Here is a 21,418-nt window from a genome sequence, read left to right as displayed (position 1 = left end):
GTAGTGGGGTGAGTGAGCAGCTCTTGGTGGTTCTGGTGCCTGGCTGGGGTTAAGCCACAACAGTGCCACAGTAAGGAAGGCCTGCAGTCACCTCCAGCAGTGGCCTTGGGCTCGGGCAGCATGCTCAGCAGCTGGAGAGGCTCGTGGTGCTCCAGCGAAGTGTCATACCAGGAATAGGATGAAGCACTCCCCATCACTGTTGAACACGACCAATGACAGACGCAAGATGTTCCCAGAAAAGGTCTGTGCCCTGGCACAGCTGGAAGGGCTTGCTGACGTCTTCTGCGCCACTTGCAACCCCCCAGGACTTGTGGGTCTGTCTCTAAGAGCCGCTGTCTGTCCAGCTGGCCCTGACCCCGGTGTGTCACAGGAACCTTCTGCCTGCTCCTATTGCAGGGCATTGCGTCACACTGCCCCAGGGATGCGTCAAGCCCTCATGATGCCCTGCTGCTGCTGAACACCCCTGCTGGCCACAGCTGATAAGAGATGTTAGATGGCCACAGGAAAGGTCTTTGTCCTGGAAAAACCCAGCGCTGGTCCCAGCGGGACGTTGGCAGACGGGGCAGATCAGGTCGTCTCTGGCCTGGCAGGGGGTGCTGGCTCCCGGGACACCCGCACTGTCGCCATCCACCACGGGGAAATATGTTTTCTGTTCATGTCGTTGAAGCAAATCAGGATGGCAGCACTTCCTTTAAATCTGTTTAGGGGCATCAAAGTCAGCAGAGAGCAGTGACCTGGGCACAGAGGCTCAGTGTCAGGAAGACAAGAGAGAAAGTACAGCTTTGACCCAAAATGTCAAAAGAATGAGAAACCCCAAGTTCCCTTCTCTAACCAGGCCCAAGAAGTCCTAATCACACAACCACCCACCCCCAAGGATGGGGGGCTGCCAGCATCCCCACCCCTCCCGCAGGGCAGGTTTCCCATCTGCCCACCCTTGCCTTTCAATTTGGGGTGCTCTGGTCTCGACTGTACCTCCTGCTGCTGCCTATTGCCTGCTCAGGGAGATGCTGGAGGAAAGAACCTCACAAATCCACACTTGGGTTCCCCAGGTCTGGCTCTGCTGTCAGCTGAGTTGGCTGTGAGCCAGCAAGGTGTCCTCAGGGCAAAGACAGTGGAGGGAGGGGATCCTTCCCTTCTGCTCAGCTCTGGTGAGGCCTCACCTGGTGCACTGTTTCCAACACAAGAGAGACATGGAGCTCCAGGAGCAGGTCCAGCAGAGGGAGACAAAGATGATTAAGGGTCTGCAGCATCTCTCTTATGAGGAAAGTCTGAGGGAGCTGGGCCTGTTTACCCTTGAGAGAGATGACCTAGAGGGAATCTCATCAATGTATATAAGTCTCTGAAGGGAGGTGCCAATAGGATGGATCCAGTCTCTTCTCTGTGGTGCTGAGCAATAGGACAAGAGGCAACGGACAGAAAACAATGCACAGAAAGTTCTACCTTAACATGAGGAAGAACTACTTTACTGTGTAGGTGACTGACCACTGGAACAGGTTGCCCAGAGAAGTTGTGAGTCTCCTTCCCTGGAGACATGTCTGGACACAATCCTGCGTAATATGCTCTAGGGGACCCTGCTTGAGCAGGGAGGTTGGACTAGATGACCTTCAATGGTCCCTTCCCATCTTACCCATTCTATGAATCTGTGGTTTAATCCATCTGATTGTCATTTCCCTTTTTAATGTAATGAGGTTTCAGCAGAGACATCTTCCAGCCCAGGGGAACACTCATCCCAGTCCCTCTGGGCGAGGAGGGCCCACAAGGGGTGGGCAGAGCAAGGGGAGGCAGCAGCTGCAGCAGTGGCTGCAAACAGAGCTATGCTGGTGCAATCACTTCCACCAGTCAATCCAAGGAGCTTTCAAGTTCTGCTGGAACATCACCTGAGAGCAGAATCAAACCCTGGGAGGTATCCAACTATCCCATCCCTCTGTACAGCACCGGTGGGAAGCAGGGGTGAGGGAACAGCACCCAGGGCATGGCGAGAGGCCTCCCCAGGGAAGAGGTGCTCAAGAAAGAGCTTTGAGATGCTGCACAGAGCAGGAAGTCTCACAAAACATGCACAGGGACAGAGGCAGTGCAGGAGGAAGCAGGGCAGATACTGAAAACCAGTAAAAAAAGGTAATTAGATAAAAAACTGTCACAACTGGAGCAGCCTCAACTGGAAGTGTTTTAACCCCAGAGATGCCAAGCACCCTGCAGTGACATCTGGAACATTTGTGTTCAGTATGTGGATTTAGGAGCCAACAACCAAGTGAGAAGGCAGAAAGGTTGGATCCTCATTGCCAGCAAAGAAAAAGCAACGTAAGAATGCAAAATATCGAGAGGGAATTAATTAAAAGAAGCACATATATTTTTGTTAGCTGTTCAGAACTAATTTCACAGCAAGACTTTGGCTGCAGCACCTGCAGGGCTGGTCAAAGGCATGCTCAAGGGTCAGGAGAAATGCCACTGAGAAATAAAGAGGAGGAACTTACACAACTACACTCTGTTTTTTTTAAAGTATATGCTGCGTGAACAATCTCCCACTCCCACAATTAAAACAATTGAAAAGAGATTAAATCAAAGTTATTATCCTGTTACAAATATCAGTCACCCACGTATTGACACACTTTAACAGAACAGAAGAACAAATAATTAAACACAAAGTATTTAATCAAGCTTTTATTACATGAAAGCGAGTAAAGCTTCACTTTCCAAGCCATGGACGGTTCAACAGTTGCAGCCACATTGCCGACGTTCCTGGTGTGGCATTAAATCATCCTGTGATGTGTCGCCGCTGGAGAAATCCTCAGCGGATTGGGTAGAAATCCTCCAAAAGCTCTCCTATTCTTTTCTTTTCTGTAAGAGGTGGGAAAACCTAATCAGCATTTGAGATCAATCCGGAATATGTTTTATATTAAAATCTTAACAAAGCCACCAAAAATCTGATTTTTGCTACTAACAGTGAATCACCAGCTTGCTGTTTTAACTAAATGCATAACTTCTTTCCCATAGGGCTCTCCACAGATCCCTGCAAAGGCATCTCCATATTAACACTTTTTTATTTGTACATACTCTTTCCAACATGGTACGATGCAGACCACAATCCAACAGCCAGAGTCACCTAACTGTATTGTGTCAGAAAATGGACAGCTTTCACCAAAATCTGCCATGGCCTCTTTGGGCTCAGTGACTACATTTAGTAAAAAACTGCTGTTCTTCACCACAGTTCTAAGCCAAGAGCACTTCAGGCTTCCTGCCATTTCTATTTACTCTTTTTTCACCTGCTCTGGTTGTTTTCTGAATATTCATCACGCAATTTCCGAATCTACATGCATGGGCATTTTGTAGAATAAACAGTACAATTGTGATGTTACAAGAATAAGACCTGAGCTTTCTAATTTCCATTACTTTATTTCTTCTTCAGTGGTACCAGTTTGGTCTATTCTTATTTTCTTTTTGTTCTGCTATTTCTATATTAAAATAAGCTTTTAAGAGGAAGAGGTGGTCATCAAGGCAGATCAACAGCTCAATAAAAATATCTATTTTCATATCATAAAATCCTTAATACTGTTGCAATTTAGATTGTGAATAAGCGGGAGAGACTTAGCTCAGCAATATCTTTACACACGTTAGCACTTGTTAACTGGAACATAAGGCAGGCTGAGGTCTCATTTAAAAAACCAGCTCATCGTACCTGCCACCTTAAAGTCTTCTGGGTGATGCCTGACATACTCCAACAGCTCTCTGTCCCTTTTGGCATAGATGTAATCTGAACGTTTCGCCAGGTAGTAGCCAACAAACCACCCCACGGTGGTGAAAAGGACCTGACGGTGAACACCTGCAGCAGGAAGAGGAATGTCCATGTCCCCCTGTCCCAGCTCCTCTCCCTGGGGTCCTCAGGCAGCCCCCTGCTTTCCCCGGGTCCCTCATGCCCCAGCACCTCCCTCCCTGCTTTCCCCCAGTGAAGGTCCCTACACACCCACACCTCCCACGGCCCCTGCCAGACCCCCGGAGAGACCCCCTTTCCTCAGGGCTCCTTCCCCTTCCTGCCCTCCATATCCCTTCAGAGAGTCACCTCAAATCCCCTCCACACCCGTACCACGTCCCTTTCTCAGCCCCCTCCAACTACCTCCAATCCCCCCCGGCCAACAAAACCCTCATTTCAGGGCTCCCACTCCTTCACTCCCATCCCCTCACAGAGACACCCAAAATCACAACAGAGCACCCCATTCCCCTCCAACCCTCCCACCACTCCTCACTCAGGGTTCCCTCACCTTCCCTCCCCATTTATCCCTCAGACTGACCCCAAATCCCACACATTCCATTCACCAGCCCCACATACTCTCTCATCTCAGGGCCCCCTCCCCTTCAACCCTTAAGGTCACTCCAAATCCCACATACCGCCTTCCCCAGCCCTCCAAATCTGCTCTATCTCTCCATCCCCCCACCTCAGGTCTCCCTCCCCCAGCCCCAATATCCCTCACGGTCACCCCAAATTCCCCACACCCGCTCCCGCAGGCCCCTCCAGCCCCTCACTCCCAGCAGTTTCCCCCCTCCTCCCCTTTCATTTATTCCTCAGAGTGACCCCATATCCCACACAGCACTTCCCAAGCCCCACATTCTCCCTCTACCCCAGCCCCCGTATCCCTCACTATATCCCTCCTTATATCCCCCTCAGGGCCTCCTTCCCTTCACTCCCGCCCCTATAAGCCTCAAGGTCACCCTAAATCCCACACACTCACTCCTGCAGCGCCCCTACCCCTTCCAGCCCCTCACTCCTGGCAGTTTCCCCTCCTCCACCTGCATTTATCCCTCAGAGTGACCCCAAATCCCACAAAGCCCATTCCCCAGCCCCTCACTTCAGCCACTCCCCCCCCCGCCCCGTTTCCCCTTCGCCTCAGGCTCCCTCTTGTCTCCCCGCACCGGCTCGGAGGACGGGGCGCTGGTTGAAGGTGTTGTCCAGCAGCGCCGTAATCCACCCCACGAAGCCCAGCCAGACCGAGCCTCTGTTGAACAGCGGCGGCGGCGGCAGCGACCGCGACTCGTCGGGCAGGAACACCATGGCTGCGGCCCGCCCAAGGTGACTCGGCGGAGCGGAGCGCCGGCTGCGCCTTCCGCCGCCTGCCCGCGTCCCGCTCCCGCGTTCCGCTGCCTTCCCCTGATTTTGGTTATTTCGCAAAAAAACACCCCAAAATCCAACCCTCCCCGGCACACAAACCCACCCCTACCCGAGGCTGAGCGGCTCTAGCAGGGGTCGGGTGGGGATTCCCGCAGCCCTGAGCCCGCTGGGTGAGGCGGCCCCGCTTGCCTCTGGAGGGCCAGGGAGGCCGGTCGGTAAGTAAATTAGGGGATTGATAAAGGACTAAAATCGAATCCCATTAATTTTCAGAGGTCGTCCTGCCGACAGATTAAACACTGAGACCTACACCATGTTGTTAGCTTTTGCTTTTTTAATTATTACGAAACCACATTAAATCACTTGCCACCATAGCAGGATTGATGGAACCATTAAAAAAACCCTTGCATTAAGAAGACACCACCGGTCCTAAAGGCTTCTCAGCCTCTTCCCTAAAAGTGTATTATTTAACTTTTCTCCACACAGGAGGAGGTTGGGCAGTCACTGCTCCCCAGTGGGAGACACTTAAGTTGAAGCAGAAATTAGAGAATGGCCAGAGGTGGTCACCTAAGTCACTGCCCCAGACTGAATTTCACAGAATAGTTTGGGTTGGAAGGGACCTTAAAGATCATCTCATTACAACCCTCTGCCATGTGCAGGGATACCTTCCACCAGACCAGGCTCCTCAGAGCTCTGTCCAAACTGGCCTTTGACACTTCCAGGGCTGGGGCAACCACAGCTCCCCTGGGCAAACTGTTCTGGAAGGAGTTAGGCTTGACTTGCAAAGGTGCTGCTGCAGAAGAGCCAAGTTTGTTTGGTTTTTTGTTTGTGTTTTTGGTTTGTTTGTTTTTGTTGTTGTTGGGTTTTGTTTGTTTTTTTGTTTTGTTTGGGGGTTTTGTTTGTTTTTTAAATATTACTGTTTCCCTACAAAGGACAGCACGTCCATGCAGACAAACACAAGCACTGTGGATGCTTTACCCTGTGCAGAACTTTGAGGCCTAGACCAGCAGTAAAATACAGGTGGTAAGAAGCACCGTGGCATCAATGGCAGCCACAGCAGCTAAAAAGAGCAAGGCAAAGCTGCTGAGGTGCAAAAAAAAGCAGAAACTATGAGAAAGTAATGAAAAACAGAGTGAGAAGGTCTGAATACAAGCTCACGGACTGTGAAAAGTTTAAATGCACAAGCTCTTTGGTTACAGAAATGGCCACAGCAACTACTCAACCTGCTGTCCTAACAAGAGCCCCACTCTCTTTTAACATCTGAAATATTCAAAGAACTCAAAAAGCGTAACTATCCCCTGGACTATCCTCTCCAAAGGGGTCCAGTTCTTCAACTAACACAGAAGAAAGTTCAAAAACTACTTGAAAAACCAAACCAAAACAAATCCATCCCTTCTCCTCCCATTTTATGTCAGCACTGGAATCCAAACCAGACCCCAATCTCTAGAGCAACATCTTTTAGGGATGGTTATATAGGGTTTAAAAAGTACAATTATTTACCACAGAAATAACTTACCTTTCAGGGTACATGATTCCAGAGGCAGAATACAATATACCTTTTTTTTAACTGTCTAGAGGAACTGTGGACACTTGATCTTTTGTTACAGTTGCAGACTTTTACATTAATTACAAATAAATACCATTATGCAGCCACATTATAGGGTAGATTTAATGGTATTAAAAAAAAATCCTTCATGTCAGTCCCAAGCCTCAATTTGGTCACCTGGGCTACACAAATAAGTATTAAAAGAATATTAAAGCCTCTTTGAAGAGTATCCATGAAACAAGGAGGTCAATGGGATATGGACATATAAAAACTTGATATTTGAGTGTTCAAGATTTTGACAAAGTTTCCACCTAGACACTACATCCTTACTTGTGCAGGTGTCCCTCAAAAGCAGGGCTTAGATGTGAGCGGAAAAAAATGCAAGAAATGCTCAAAGAAAAAATGTCAAGTTTTTAATTTACAAGTTCCACAGAACACAGTGACAACGCTCTCCTACACAGCAATCATCCCTTCTAATTTGACACAACAACTTTTATTCAAATACAAACAGTAATGGGAGAATCAGGCAGGTTTTCCTTGGGACAGAAGTCTGGACCTTGTTGAGCTTCACAGTTTATCCACAGCCCTCCACGTTACTGTGAGCACTTCTGATCAGAGGTATCCTCGTTGGGCAGTATAGGAGTGCTGGAAGAAAACCTCCCCACGTGGCAATGGTACACATACACTGTGTCTTATCCAGAGCTGTATGTTCTTGTGACATACACCTGTGCCAGTAATCCCCTCAAAGGGATATCCTGGGACTGGTCCCAGCACTGTGGCTTTACTCAGCCTTTTGTCTGACAGGAATTCTCTCAGTCAAGACAGAGACGTAGAGTTTGAGCCAAGCGTATGTGATGCCCAGAGCACAGTATACAGAGGTCAGCAACAGAGGGACAAAAGGGAAGTGCCATTTCCAGGGGGTCAGGGGAAATATAATTTCACAGAAGATTTCCAAAGGCACGAGTTGGATGAGGTAGATTGTTTCAAGCCAGTTAAGGAGAGGCTTCTCTCTCCTGTGAGAGGAATTAAAAAAGAGGTAGTGTTAAAATACAGGATGTTAACTAAAAATAACAATTCTGTTTTTCAGCTATCACTGGTGACCAGAGCAAAGAATATCTATTAGTTCACAACAAGGCTTTAAATAACAATTTAAAAAGTTTCAGAAAAAAAAAAAACAAACAACAAAACCCCCCAGCATGATAGCCAAGACTACAGCTAATTTCCTTATCACGTGCCTTTTACACCAAATTCCAAGATGCCTTGGAATCTAAGGAGAAACCTTATCAGCTGCTGTATTTCACCTCACCTCCTTTCAGTGAACAACTGAACAGACCTTCACACACACACTTGTTCCACCAAAGTTGTTCTATATCCAAAGAGGGGAAATGTCACACTTATTTTAACCTCTTCCCCCAAGCTTTCTGTAGGATGTAATGTCTAGCCAATCTCTCTGGCAAAGGACATCGGTGGTAGGGTTTTGACTGCAGGTAGCTTACAGGGAATTTCAAGTTCTGGCAGGAATTTGTTCCTTTTGGCAAGTTAGGAACAAGAAACTTGCAAAAGTCCCATCTCTAGACAAAAGCTAAGCTCCTACAGAGCTTTTTAGTTAGAGCTCTTGAGACAGAATGATTGAATTCTTAAACACTAAGGGGGGAAAAAGCAGTCTTGCCCAAAAAAAACCCACCTACAAAAAACAGGTGCTTGAAGTACTGAACACATGTTTACAGCCCTTTTGACATCCCTCATTACAGCTTGGTTTTGCCCTGAAAAAAGTCTGGGAAACAGGGAAGTGGAGACTACAGGGGTTGTAAGGATAAGCAGTATCTTTGGTCAAGCAGGTATGAGATCAATAGGCTGTAAAACTACACAGGATGATTTGGATAATTACATGTTCTGGCAGCCAAATGTTTGCAGTTTGGTTGACAAATCACAGTACGTTATTTATAACCTGTCCCTTCCACACATTAAAATACTACTACTGTAAAAAACCAGAGCAGAGTAAGATAAACAATCGCCAGATAACTCACTGTAGTAAGTGCTCCGAGACTGAATTAAATCCTCACAGGATACAGCATCACAACTCCATGCTTCAACAGGATATCAGGCAGGTGGGGATCTACAGCCTGCTGGGACTAACTGGGCAGCTGTCACAACTCAAACATAACCAGGATGTGCTGTAATAATCCTAACTAAAGCACTGCCTCCTGAGAACTGCTGCAGCAGCATCTTTTGACTAGTAACACTTCAACCTGATACTTCAGCATCGGTTTTCTGTGCTGTTTGCCCCCCTTAAGACAAGACTGTTTCCAGTGCCAGAAGAAATGTTGTTGTTCCTGGCATTGAGAATGAAGTTTCTTTAATTACCTGAATAGAGATTTCAATGAAGAGAAGCTATAAACAGTAAACAGCAGCATAAGCAGTATTTTAAGTGGAAGTTCTGAAAAGCAAAGAACATTATGGACTTTTAAAATTAATTATGAAAACTTTTTGCCATATGAATTGCACTATCTTTAAATCCTACTAGTCACGCTTGCATTGTTCAAATTTATTTTCTGCAGACCTACATGTTTTACTACTCAGGATACTAAAAATAAGCATAGATGTTTACTACAGCAAATGCCAAGCATTTGCAATACACTTACTTCAATTATCTCTAAACATACTGAACACAATAATTATAATTACAACTTGTGATAGCACTGCAAATAACATTTCCCTATTCAAAAGAAATCACAAATCACTGGGAAGTGATTAAAGCAAAAATGACAGGCAAATCAACACTATTGAGCTCTACGTCACACACGAGATAAAAATTAACTAATAGAGAAAGCAGAGGAAGTTTCTTATTTCTGAAGGCAGCAGCTGTCACAAATAAGCAGCACTGTCAGACCAAAAGACTGTGAGTGCCTGGATCTGAACTCTCCCAGAAGGATGACAATCAATTCAGTGTTACAGTGTTGTCGTAACCACCAGGGCCTGGAGTTTGAGAAAAGCAAACAGGCCCCTGATTAACTGAAAAGGTAGGAGGTGAACGAAGGAACAAACAGGTTTTGGTCACAAAGACACATCTGTCCCTACACACACTGACTTAACTGATGCTACTACATGATTTTTTAATTTAAGCACAGTACTGGCAGCATAAGGAAGCAGTCAGCTGGAAAACAGCCTGCCAGGGCTGTAGTTTCAAATTGTCTTCATCAGTTTTGCCTGACATGGTTATGACAACAGGAGGTTTCTGGAACTGTGGCAGAACAAGGGATAACAAATACTGACTGACAACTTCTCATCCCTATTTCAACTTGAGGCCTATTTCAACTATGGTCTTTCTACAGTTTTTTAACCCAATGATTCTTTTCACTAGTTGGAGAGTTTGCATTTATGGAAACAGGCTGACATACAGCCTCCTTGCAACTTTCAAGGTTATTATATAAATTAATCCAAACCCATTACCTGCATGACATATCTGGAAAAAAACCCCAAAGTAGTAAGATGAAACCACAGAAAGAAGAACACTTTACCTGGTGGAGTGAACAACAATGGAAAAAGTGAGAAATGCCCTGTTGTTGTCAGAATCAAGTAGATGCCAGCATCCTTGGCTCTCTGAATAGACAACAAGCTAAAAAATGACAAAAATTTGTTATGCTTTTGTCTTTTAGTAAAGAAACTTAATTTCAGCAGAGCACTACACAATTCACAAGAAAGTGAAGAAAGGTCAAATAGCTTCATGGTACCACAGTCCCTCCAAACACTGGACCTGTGATGAAGTCTCCTGCTTCCAAACTACATAGCCCCAGAAATAAAAATACAGGAGAAAAATTATCCAGGAAACCGTCCCCCAGAAAACCACACCCCCACTGAACAAAACTACTGGCAAGGCCTGACAGAACACAAGAGCTTAAACATCACTAAATCTCTGAGGGAGGAAAATACAGTTTGGAGCAATACTGGTCAGGCAGTTTATGAACTACAGCCTACTTCTACCCCAGGCAGGCATAAAGTTCTTTTGGTAGAAACTGTGTATTATTCTTGTCAAGCACAGTGCAGAAGATCCCTTTCCTCAGCTGGCTGCTGACCAATCTATCCAGCATTTTAGAACATGAACCACAGCACTCATCAAGGTTTGATCTATGCCTGAAATTAATTCAAGTGCACTACACTGTTCCAGCTTAAGACATTCTATAAACACGTTCATCTTCTGAAATATACTGAAAACAAAGTGATCCCCTTGGAGGATTCCTTAACAAGTGGCTGCAGGTCCACTTTGGCCAACTACTGTGTACAAAACTCACTTACCTTAAAGGCAGAATAGCAAGGAGTATTGCTTTTTCATGCACGTGCCAGCCAAACATGAAGGAGCTCAGCGCACAAAGAACAAGGCACTGCAGAAAGCCTCTGGGCCCTTGAGGTTTAAACCAAAGACAGAAAACAGAGGGCTAGAAACAACAGGCAAAAACAGGACTTCAGTGAAAAGTTTGGCAATCCTGAACACAAGCCATCGTCCAAAGAGATTTTTCAATGTTAATACACCCCACTGCACCCAGGTTTGTGCTTGTGTGGCACAAGCATTATATAGCACTGGAGGAACCAGATCTATTTGGGTGTATGAGTAGAGCCTGAAGGAATTCTGTCGAAATAACAGGAGGGGAAAGTAGACTGAAAGACCACAGCCAACTCCCTGCCATTTGCATGCAAGAACTGTCTTTCAATCTAAGTCACTAAATTCATTTTATCAAAGTCACCACATGATGGTGTTGAAACAAAGATTTCCCATTAAAGGCTAGTTACTCATTAAAGTGAAAAGAACTGTGTATTTGGGTAATTCCTTACTGAACCTCTCATTCTGTGCTTGCCATGTGAAGAACACTACATTTACCTGTGGCTCATGCTGTTAGGAACACTGTAAGCTGCTCAAACAGCTCCATCAGAAACTCCACCCACGTCAACCACCTTCTACCACAAAACGTTACTTCTAGCTCAGCACACAGACTGGTTTTGATCCAAGTTTGCTTTTAACACTCTTTTAACCATTGACAGGGGCCATAAATATAATTTCATATTCGAAGAAAGTTTTATTGTGTATCAAGAAAGATATTAAGTCCAAATTTATTCTAATAACTGGCTTTATTGTTTTTTTAAAGAAAACATATTTGAAGTGTACACTAATCAATTAAAACCTAATAGGGACAAACCATATTAAGTTTCAAAAAATATTAGTTGTTCTTACCAATATAGCTATGAAAGTACAGATTAATGTTGCCAGTGGAGTCACTGAAGGGAGGACAGTGTGCTGAAATTCTTGAACCAGCCCTCCTGTCATGGAGGCTTTAGGGATTTTTGTGTGATCAAGAAAATTGCACTTCAAACCTAAAAACAAAACATAAAGAAGCACAAACTGAGAAGTGCCAATAAAGGAAATGAAGTAGCTGAACTGAGTACATGGACAAGTCTTGTCTTTTTTTAAAGGATAGCAGAGGGAAGTGATTGATCTCTGACCTACTGCTGAGAACTTACACATTACATTACGTGGACAATCAGATGATTTATAGCAATCTGAAAACGTAATTTACTACATGCATTTCAAAATGGGGCAGACTAAAATCCAGAGAGCTCTATCAGCAAGTGGCACCAAGCAGCAAGATCAGCATACTGACCAAGAATTGTTAGTGCTTTATCCATGGCATTGTACAAAGCCCAGAAGTTCGGGGCCCAATAGGCATGGCAGAGGCCTCGCTTGAAAGGAAAAAGCCGTGAAATGACTTGAGGCAGCTGGCCCTACAGAAAACAGAAGAAAGAAACGACCTCTTTAGACAAGACATGGTATTTTTATAAGGCAATTTTTTAACAGGTCTGGGGAATAACATGTGAAAAAGGGGTTATTACCAATACTAGGAAGGGTCCCAAGGAAAGAGCAGAAACAAGACAGACAATCAGTCCCAGAAGAGTTACATGAAGAAAGCTGAAACTTCTCCACTTCAGGGATCCATCTACAAGAAACAAATGGATTACGAAAACAGTTACTGTGGGAAGTGGAAAAGGAGACAAAGCATTCCACACTGACAGGGAATTGATAGCACCTATTTTAGAAGGGGCACACAGCCTTTTATGGCAATACATTCAGTTGCTTCCTTCAACAGTCAGCTGGCATTTATCTTTTTCCACACTGTAGAATGCAGGAGCTTCAATCTTTTGCTGTTTTTCAAATTTACCTTCCCTGTTCACATGAGGAGTATCAGGCATGTTTTAGTGCTAAAAAGTGGAGAGAAACTCAAAGAAGGACTTTGAAATGGCTTCTGATGCTATCATAACAGTTCTTATGGCCTCCAATGCCACCTGCAGTTTGCTCATGCTCGTTCTTCTTAACAAAGAACTTAACAAAGGACTCAAAGTAACAGGAATTGTACAGAAACAAATGTATTTCAAAGATCTTGCAAGATCCTGTCAATTCTGCTGTCAAGGAGAATTTTTGTTTGACACACAGCCATTTTGTTCCAATTGCATCTGCATATCTTGAGTGTTCCCCTAGTTGCACTGATTACCCAATCCCCAAAAGCCAGTGAGGAAAACCCCATCTTACCTGCATTATTTGCAGTAAAACAATAGGATCGTAACAAATAAATGCCATATGCTGGGGCCACGTACAAGTAGATGTGTTTGAAATGCAGAAGAACAGCAAAAAGAAGAGCGCCCTCCAAATACCTTTTCTAAAAGAAAAACAAAACCCAAGCTCTTTTTCCTGTACTCTGTACTAACTCTTAATGGTCCCCTGTTGTACTCCTACGGCGATGGGACAGTTATTACAGGCATTAAAATAAAAAAAAAAGTATTTACTTAAAATTACAAACTCAGTAGTATTATGCACAAAAGGTATGGAGAAGGAAACTATTGTGTCACACCATACTTGGACAACTGGGACAGGCCTCCCTTCCCCACAGCTTCAGAAGTATGTTTTCTAAGGACTGGTGATTTGGAAGAGGATGGCAAGAAATGATGCCACATTGCTTAGCTGTAATACAGAATTTAGTTTTCTCAGTGGGAATTGCAATGCTGCAGCATTAGCAAGCAATTATGGTGAGTTTCAAGCTTTCCTCCTCCCTCCGAAATTCAACGAATAATTAGACATCCAGCTTTGCACACCTCAACATCAAGCCACTACCACTGCCTTCAACATGGGCAGCTCAATGAAGTGAATTAATGCACCTAAACACATATGGCAACAAATAGATGAGAGTCACTTGAGTTTACCTGACACAGACGAGCAACAGAAAGCAGCATCAGCCCAAACAGAAAGCCATTGTACTGGAAGTGAATATCTGAACTTGAGTCAAGAAAGGAATAAAGCAAGGTTTCTTTATTATTCTGTTTTCTGGGGAAGACTCAAAGTTCTGAACAATAAATTCAAATTAAAATGGAATTTAAATCAAGAAAGCAATCTTAAATTCACACCACGCTGAATTATTATTTAACATTAACTGTTAGTACTCTTAGACACAAAATCTACTAATGCTAGCACATTACCTTGATGAAATGAAACACAACAATCTACATATGTATTATGCAACTTATATAAGACAAACCAAAAACAGGTTAAATCTCCACTTAAATTTTTAAGCACTCGTGTTACCAAACAAGTTATATTTCTTAAAAAAGGAACCTATGCAACAGTTGGAGAAAATGTTGAGAAGAGATTTAATTGGTGAAATAGATAACAGTTGATGGGTAAGCTCTGGGTAATGTCCATGTGTTAGAATAACAAATTAAAAGTTTAGGGCTTGGCTCTGGAGGAGGAAGTTAACAAAACCTGGAAGATAATTTATTTTTGAGAACTGAACATCAGGAATGCAGAATTTATAAACCACAGACATGTTACATATCCCAGAGATGTCCTATCTGAGAAAAAGATAATAAAAAGACTGAAAATGTGAACTAATTAGCATGAGAAGCAAGAAATCAATAACAATAGAAGATAGAACACTAATTAATAAAGAGAACTACGTAACTTGTAAGCCAGTGAACATTAATTCCTTTGTTTGCTGAAGTGTATAAATAGTCAAAACTTTTGATAACTGATATACACGTTTTGCGGAGCTATCCCCACATACCTCTACACTGAATAAAGTGATGTCAACTTTTTAACCTAACAAAGTGGTCAATTTCTCAGTTTCTGGTGACAGTTCCTGGCAACCAGAACAGGAGCAGGTTGCCCAGAGCAGCTGTGGATTCCTCATCCCTGGAAGTGTTCCAGGTCAGGTTGGATGACGTTTTGAGCAACCTAGTCTAGTGGAAGGTGTCCTTTCCCGTGGCACGGGTGTTGAAACTAGATGATCTTTAAGGTCCTTTCCAACCCAACTCAACTCTACGATTCGATTCTGTGATATCTTCCTTTAGAAAGCCTCCCTAATTCCCATATAACATTAGCCAATTGAATACAGTCTGAACTTAAAAAGCTTTTTAAGATTTTCCTTGCCATGGGACAAACTTGGAATCACACCCAGAAAATAGAGCCTGTCTGCTAATACTTCTGTAGGCAGGTGGAGGAGGAGCACCCAACAGGAACAGACACATTGCTGCCAGACTGGTTGGTTCTCCTGCAGTTCTGGCAAATCAGACGAAGAATGGACTAATTTTCATTTTGCCAAATAAGAATTCTAATAAAAACATGAAGTTATTTAACTAACCTCAGAAAAAAAATCAGTAGCGTTATTTGCTGTGATAGCAATATGAATTGGTACCACACACTGTAACAGATTGTTAAACCAACAAAATAGCACAAACAGTCCATAATGGTCTGAAAGGATACGATCCACAATTAACAACCCAAAATTCCACAAGAGCAGAACAGCAAGAATAAATGCTGGTTTTTCCAGGATATCCTTTGCAGCTCGTTTTCCATTTATGCATCTGCAGCATCTGAACAAAGGCAGAAGAAACAGAAGTTTTAATTCAAACAGACAACAAAAGCATTGTTGGTTTAAAAAGCTGAAAGGTGCACTTAATCTGAAGTTAGCCCTTTTATTAGGACGGAAGACGATGATAAAATCCTTGCTAAATTCATCAAGGGCAGTGTCATCACAGTGTCATGAATAAAGTTTAGTAAAAGAAGGATTTTCAATTTCAAAGCTGTAGTGTGTTCCACATACCAAAGCTGATGTTAACTAACTTAGCCTCAGGTTCAAGTCCTGCGTTCACTAAGTTCCTGCTGTCACAGCCTGCTTGCCATCATGGATGAGCAATGTATTGCTACATCTGGAGACAACATACCAAGTTGTATTTAAGGTTGGACATTAACTTCTTCCATCCCCCCTCCCTCAATATTATGAGTTATCTCTGTTGGTTAAAAATCCTATTACTTCTCTGCGTGAAGCAATATGGTTCATATTATTTTTGAAGGCAAGGTTAGGTCAGATTAAAAAGTTACAGATGATTTGTGTTGAAATACTATTGTAGAGCCATTTTAAGAAAGCCAGCTCATATATGGAATCATGAAATGGTTTGAGTTGGAAGGGACCTTTCAAGGTCATGTAGTCCATACCCCTGCCATGGGCAGGGACACCTTCCACTAGACCAGGTTGCTTAAAGCCCTGTCCAACCTGGCCTTGAATTTTTCCAGGCATGGGACATCTATCACCTCTCTTAGCAAAATGACCCCATGCAGACACCAGCCCTGAGCCTTCAGCCCCACATTCATATATCTGTGAGCCAAAACAACAAAAAGAAAAAAAAGTCACAACGCAAAGCTAGCTCATTTCAAATAAAGTAAATAAAAGGGCTTAGGCAGTGCTCCAGTCAGAGAATTTTCTACCTGGATTTTGACTGACAGATTAAAACTAGGGAAGACTGTTACAGCCAAATCATTAAGGTAGACAACATAGTTCTCAAAACATCCTCCACTCTACTCTTTAGGTATTAGATAAATACTTCTTTACAAAGTCAGGGCACACTGAAAGTACCCAATCCTATTATTTTTCTATTAGACTTGGAATAATCAGCTTATCATCAAAAATACCAAAAACACCGGAGCAACTTTGCATATTTGATACTTTGTGACAAATTTCCTTTATGCTTCTACTCTAGAAGAACAGAGTAGTAAGAAAAATAACAAGAAAAAAGCCTATTCTGAGCACACAAGTTGTCCTGCAAGTCCTACAAAATGAACCCAGTGACAGAAACAAAACCAACTATAACACATGGAACAGCAGCTAATGTCTGACTGCGTGCAAATCTACCACATGTACAGAAACTGCATCTCCCAGAACAAAACATTAGATTGTGTTTAGCACTGTATTCCAAATTTCTCCTCGAATAGGTTAAAGCTACTTCGGCATTTCCATGCATTTACAAGCTCAGTCGTACAGTTATTTGTTGTGGTACATATAAAAGACTACCCACTGTCCCTAAAATTAGAACGTTAAGACTTACTCATGAACTCCATATATGAAGAGGATATCTGTAAAAATGACAGAAAGCCTTTGGAAGAAAATGGTTGCATGACTGGTGTAATTCAGGTTTTCGATAACCAACATCTGCGGGTCGAAGTACTTGGCCACGTGCGAGAGCGCGTATTCAAACCAGGCAAAAAACGGTGGATAATCCAGGGTCCATTCCGAAGTTGCCTAACGACAAAAGAAGATTAAATAGTTTAAGACAACCCATGCTGTTTGCAGTCCTTCAGCTGATGCGTTTTATCTCAGTAGCCTCTATTTAACAGAAACTACTCCACAGTGAGCAGCCAGCTCTGTGGTGCTGAGCATGATTTAAGCTGTTCTTTTGCAGTACAGGTAGAGAGACAGGACATCTCCTGATTAGTAGGAAAAGATTAAACAGCATTTTATGTATCTGCACCTAACCAATATATAACTGTCTGTTCTTTATAAATCAACTTACAGTAATAGGGCCAATATTAAAAAATCTCAGTAAAACAGACCACAGCGAATATTGGTCTACATTGGAGCACGTACCAACACACTCAGCCTTGCTACAGTCTCAAAATAACTCATTCATAAGTCTTAACTCTCGTATGACCTTATCAAGACCAAATGGCATTATGTGATCTTTTCCTTTAAGGACAGCTGTTATGCTCTGAACAATCCTTGGCTGTGGGAATAGGAGAGGAAGAAGGAGAAACAGAGCAGGTTGGGATGAGGTACAGTTTTCAGTGTGCATGTTCCCAAATGCATATCTCATGCTGATAAAAGGCATCCTATCCTCTGGCACTGGGATCGTGCTGGCATCACAGAAATGTGGTTTACAATACTGGATCAGCCTTACGAAGTTCTGACCTGCACAAATTGTTTACTCCTGGATACACAGGTCCCAGATGCTTAAGTGGAGGAGTACTAAAGTCTGTGATTTGTATCCCTATCCTCCAGAAGATACTATAAGATAGATTAAAACCCAATTATATAGGCTGAGTCTATCACAAACTTAAAGTTGATTCATCCAGACAGAAATCAATGCACACTACTAGTACATGAGCAAAGGCTCAAAACTTTATTAAAGTGATTGATTTCATAACATACATATGTCTATACCCATTTGCATAATTCATTTTATATTCTGATAGCTGTGTATCATCCAGGACAAGAGCGAAGCGAGCAGCAATTTAAGACTACCATGCAACTTGCTCCTGTGCTACACAGCCTTTCTAATAACCCACACGCCTTAACTGCTCTTGCCATTCTGCCTTCTTAAGTACTTGCAGCTTCCCAAAAGAACTCTCACTTTTTTAACTAATGCTACACAGGGCCAACAAATTGTGACTGGTATGTTTTTGTCCCACTGCATGACACCCACCAACCACCTCTTCCAGCATTCACAAAGTCTGACATACCCAATGTGCCTATAATTCATACACAGCTAAAAAACCCCAAACATACTTACCTCGTAGTACCACTGAGAGAGGGGTAAGTTGTGGGTGATGGCAAGCCAGTTCCTATGTACTTCAAAATCTGTGGAATAACTACAGAAGGGGTATATTAAATGTCACATACATGCACTTAAAGGAGAAACATTTCAGAGTACCTCACCATAGGCAGGTAAAAAGGAAGTCTCTACTGATGAGCTCTAGGGTACAACTGTGGTCAAGTAACTGAAACAGCAGCAAAGATGCTGCATGAACTTTGTGCCAAGGATATACGAGAGAATCCTTGAACGTGTTGGGTTGGAAGGGACCTTAAAGATCACCTAGTTCCAACTCCCCTGCCATGGGCAGGGAACCGTCCACTAGACCAGATTGCTCAAAGCCCGATCCAACCCGGTCTTGAACACTTCCAGGGATAGGGCAGCCGCAGCAGCTCTGGGCAACCTGTGCCAGTGCCTCGCCATCCTCGCAGGGAAGCATATTTTCTTGACATCTAACCTAAATCTCTCTTCTTTTAGTTTAAAATCGTTCCTCCTTGTCCTATCACTATCTGACCGTGTAAAAAGTCACTCATATAGCTGGCTAAAGGGCAAGAACTATTTATAGCTTGGCCTTTTTAGACAATTAAAGCGAAATTACAGATTTTAACTGACTTTTTATGCCAATTTGGTTGTTGTTTGTTTTTTTTTCCCACGGTAAAAAAACTTTTAAAATTATGAAGTGGTAACGCTCCAGCACATTAAACAACCTGAACCTTAAAACTAACGCGAACAGCCAGCCGGGAGGGGCTGGAAGGGCTCCCAAAGACAAAAGCAAAGCTGTGCCACGCCGCAGAGGCGGCGCCGCCCCGCTCCCCTCACCAACCCGGGGAACACACGGGGACGGCGGCCCCACGCCGCCCGCGGCCACCGCCCCCAGGGGTTCGGGGCAGCCCAGCGCCACCCGCTCCCGCCTCGTGCCCAGGGCCGCTCCTTACTACGCGGGGATCAGGAGGCACTTGAGGAAGGACACGCCGAGCGCCAGCGCGCGGAACCAGCCGCGGCCGCCCGCCGCCATGGCGCGCGAGCCCCCAGCCCTGCGCATGCGCCGCGCCCGCCTCCTCGGTTTGAAGCGCGCGCCCGCCCCGCCCATCCGCCCGCAGCGGCGTCGGGAGCGCCACTACGCATGCGGGGGGAGCGCTCCGCGTGTGTCTGTCATGGGCACGGACTGAAATAGGGGAAATTCGGGTTGGATGTTGGGAGGTGGTTTATTTGCGTGAGCGTGGTGAGGCATTGGCACAGGTTGCCCTGAGAAGCTGTAGATGCCCCATCCCTGGCAGTACTCAAGGCCACGTTGGATGGGACTCTGAGTAACCTACTCTTAACGGAAGGTGTCCCTGCCCATGGCAGGGGGGCTGGAACGGGATGATCTTTAAGGTCCCTTCCAATCCTTAACGCTCTGATTCATTCTGTGATGTGGGGTTGAGTGGTTGTTGAGAGGTCTTACCTGTTTAGCTTAAAGAGTTTTAAATAAAACCAAGTCACTTAAGAGCTCTAATAGTGTGTGATTTAGCATGCTGCTTGCCTGCCTTTACTTAGCATGAGCAGCTGGATTTGCTGAAGTCTTAGGCTGAACTTTCACCTGGATATGCTTTTGGCTGGAACAAAGTTAATTTTCTTCTTAGTAATTGGTATAGTGCTGTGTTTTGAATTTATTATGAAAATACCATTGATAACACGGTGATTTTTAATTGCTGCTAAGTAGTGCTTACTCAAAATCAAGGATTTTTCAGATTCCCATGCTCTGCCAGCAAGCAGGTGCACAAGAAGTACAAACCAGAAGACAGGGAGGCTGCAGCCATCAGCAGAAGTTCCAACTTGGCAAAAGCAGTTAATGTCCTGCCTATATGAACACAGAAAAAGAATCCAATAAGGTGTTAGAAGGCCCCAGACCAAAAATCACTGTTGGACCAAGAAGCACGTGAATAATGAGCACGTAGAATAAACCCTTATTCTCAGAGATAAAAAGCTCAGGGATTTCTTTGTTTGGGGTCCCTTTGTGGAGGCACGCAGCTTGAGCTGACCTGCTGCTGTACTCCATTAACATTTATAAGTCCAGCACTGAGACTGCTACAGGAAACCCAGGGTTGAGCCTGAAGAAGGAGAAAGCTCGCCTGACAGTGAGTGTGTGTGTGGGTGAGGAGTCGAAAGGGGCACCAGCTGGGGCTCACTGGAGCCACCCACTGTGAAGGGACTCCGGTCCTTGCTGTTAAAGTTCTCAGGTGGTGTGTGTGCAACTCCTTGAGCGGTGTGAGAATGCTCAGGCAGTGGCTTTCCTCTAACATGGGTGATGTGGGACTGGGTGGGTGCGGGACCTGCAGTGGGGCTGGGTAGTTGACTCTGAATGTTGTGGGGTTGATTGGCTGTGGGACCACTTACAGAGTTGGACACTGTTGGGCCTGGGTGATGTGAGGCCACCCAACCTTCACTAGGCTGAAGCTGCTTCCAATTACACCAGCTTACCTCTGCTCCAGGGAGGTGCCATTTCAAACCAGTGTTGTTGGTGTCCGAGTCAGCTTCCAGGTACAAAGCATTCTTTCGGAGGAAAAAGCTCAATTTTTAATACCTTCCTCCCAGCCTGCAGGGTAGATGCATACAAGGCTGATGCCTTCTCGCTTCCTTACAGAAAACCTTCATGAATTTAGGAGTAGGACCTTGTAGGAGCTGCATGGAATTACAAAGATAATATCTTCAACTTGTATTTTCCTGTACAGCAGCAATATATTATGGTTTGCTCAAACTCAGGGACTAGAGACTAATCCAAAAGCATTAGGGTTTAAAAAGGGTTTTCACTGGAAAAACAAATTCTCTGTTTATAAACGTTTGAAACATAAATGAGCTAATGCTTTTAAAATGGTTTTGATTATTTCTGAAGGCTTGTT

At 44.2% G+C, this 21,418-nt stretch overlaps 2 protein-coding genes across 2 annotated transcripts; both read right to left on the bottom strand.

The window, feature by feature from the left end:
* Nucleotides 1–2,631: 2,631 nt before the first annotated feature.
* Nucleotides 2,632–5,099, bottom strand: NDUFC2 (NADH:ubiquinone oxidoreductase subunit C2). Its single transcript, XM_051779468.1, has 3 exons — nucleotides 4,903–5,099; nucleotides 3,674–3,817; nucleotides 2,632–2,835 (listed from the first exon to the last, which is right to left on the bottom strand). The coding sequence occupies exons 1-3, from the start codon at nucleotides 5,039–5,041 to the stop codon at nucleotides 2,786–2,788; spliced, it is 333 nt and encodes a 110-aa protein (XP_051635428.1). The 5' UTR covers nucleotides 5,042–5,099; the 3' UTR covers nucleotides 2,632–2,785.
* A 1,933-nt stretch (nucleotides 5,100–7,032) lies between these two features.
* Nucleotides 7,033–19,614, bottom strand: ALG8 (ALG8 alpha-1,3-glucosyltransferase). Its single transcript, XM_051778937.1, has 13 exons — nucleotides 19,475–19,614; nucleotides 18,519–18,597; nucleotides 17,058–17,251; nucleotides 15,439–15,548; nucleotides 13,884–13,951; nucleotides 13,216–13,342; nucleotides 12,522–12,625; nucleotides 12,293–12,413; nucleotides 11,866–12,005; nucleotides 10,935–11,074; nucleotides 10,160–10,257; nucleotides 9,006–9,078; nucleotides 7,033–7,654 (listed from the first exon to the last, which is right to left on the bottom strand). Exons 1-13 carry the CDS (start codon nucleotides 19,579–19,581, stop codon nucleotides 7,423–7,425), a joined length of 1,593 nt encoding a protein of 530 aa, XP_051634897.1. The 5' UTR covers nucleotides 19,582–19,614; the 3' UTR covers nucleotides 7,033–7,422.
* Nucleotides 19,615–21,418: the final 1,804 nt, after the last annotated feature.

Source organism: Manacus candei, unplaced genomic scaffold (assembly GCF_025592945.1).
Source record: "Manacus candei isolate 608988 ecotype Guabito, Panama unplaced genomic scaffold, ASM2559294v1 h1tg000014l, whole genome shotgun sequence".
NCBI classification, from domain to species: Eukaryota; Metazoa; Chordata; class Aves; order Passeriformes; family Pipridae; genus Manacus; species Manacus candei.
The sequence above is the reverse complement of the archived record's forward strand: the minus strand, read 5'-3'. Positions and strand labels throughout refer to the sequence as shown.

Coding starts and splice junctions, on each gene's coding strand:
- NDUFC2 (XM_051779468.1), bottom strand. CDS start 5,041: ATGGTGTTCCTGCCCGACGAGTCGCGGTCGCTGCCGCCGCCGCCGCTG. Junction 3,818..4,902: donor GCGCCCCGTCCTCCGAGCCG/GTGCGGGGAGAC, acceptor TTCCTGCTGCAG/GTGTTCACCGTCAGGTCCTT. Junction 2,836..3,673: donor AGAAGACTTTAAGGTGGCAG/GTACGATGAGCT, acceptor CACCTCTTACAG/AAAAGAAAAGAATAGGAGAG.
- ALG8 (XM_051778937.1), bottom strand. CDS start 19,581: ATGCGCAGGGCTGGGGGCTCGCGCGCCATGGCGGCGGGCGGCCGCGGC. Junction 15,549..17,057: donor TTCATATATGGAGTTCATGA/GTAAGTCTTAAC, acceptor GCCTTTGTTCAG/ATGCTGCAGATGCATAAATG. Junction 11,075..11,865: donor GTACTTTCATAGCTATATTG/GTAAGAACAACT, acceptor TGTTGTTTCTAG/CCCTCTGTTTTCTGTCTTTG.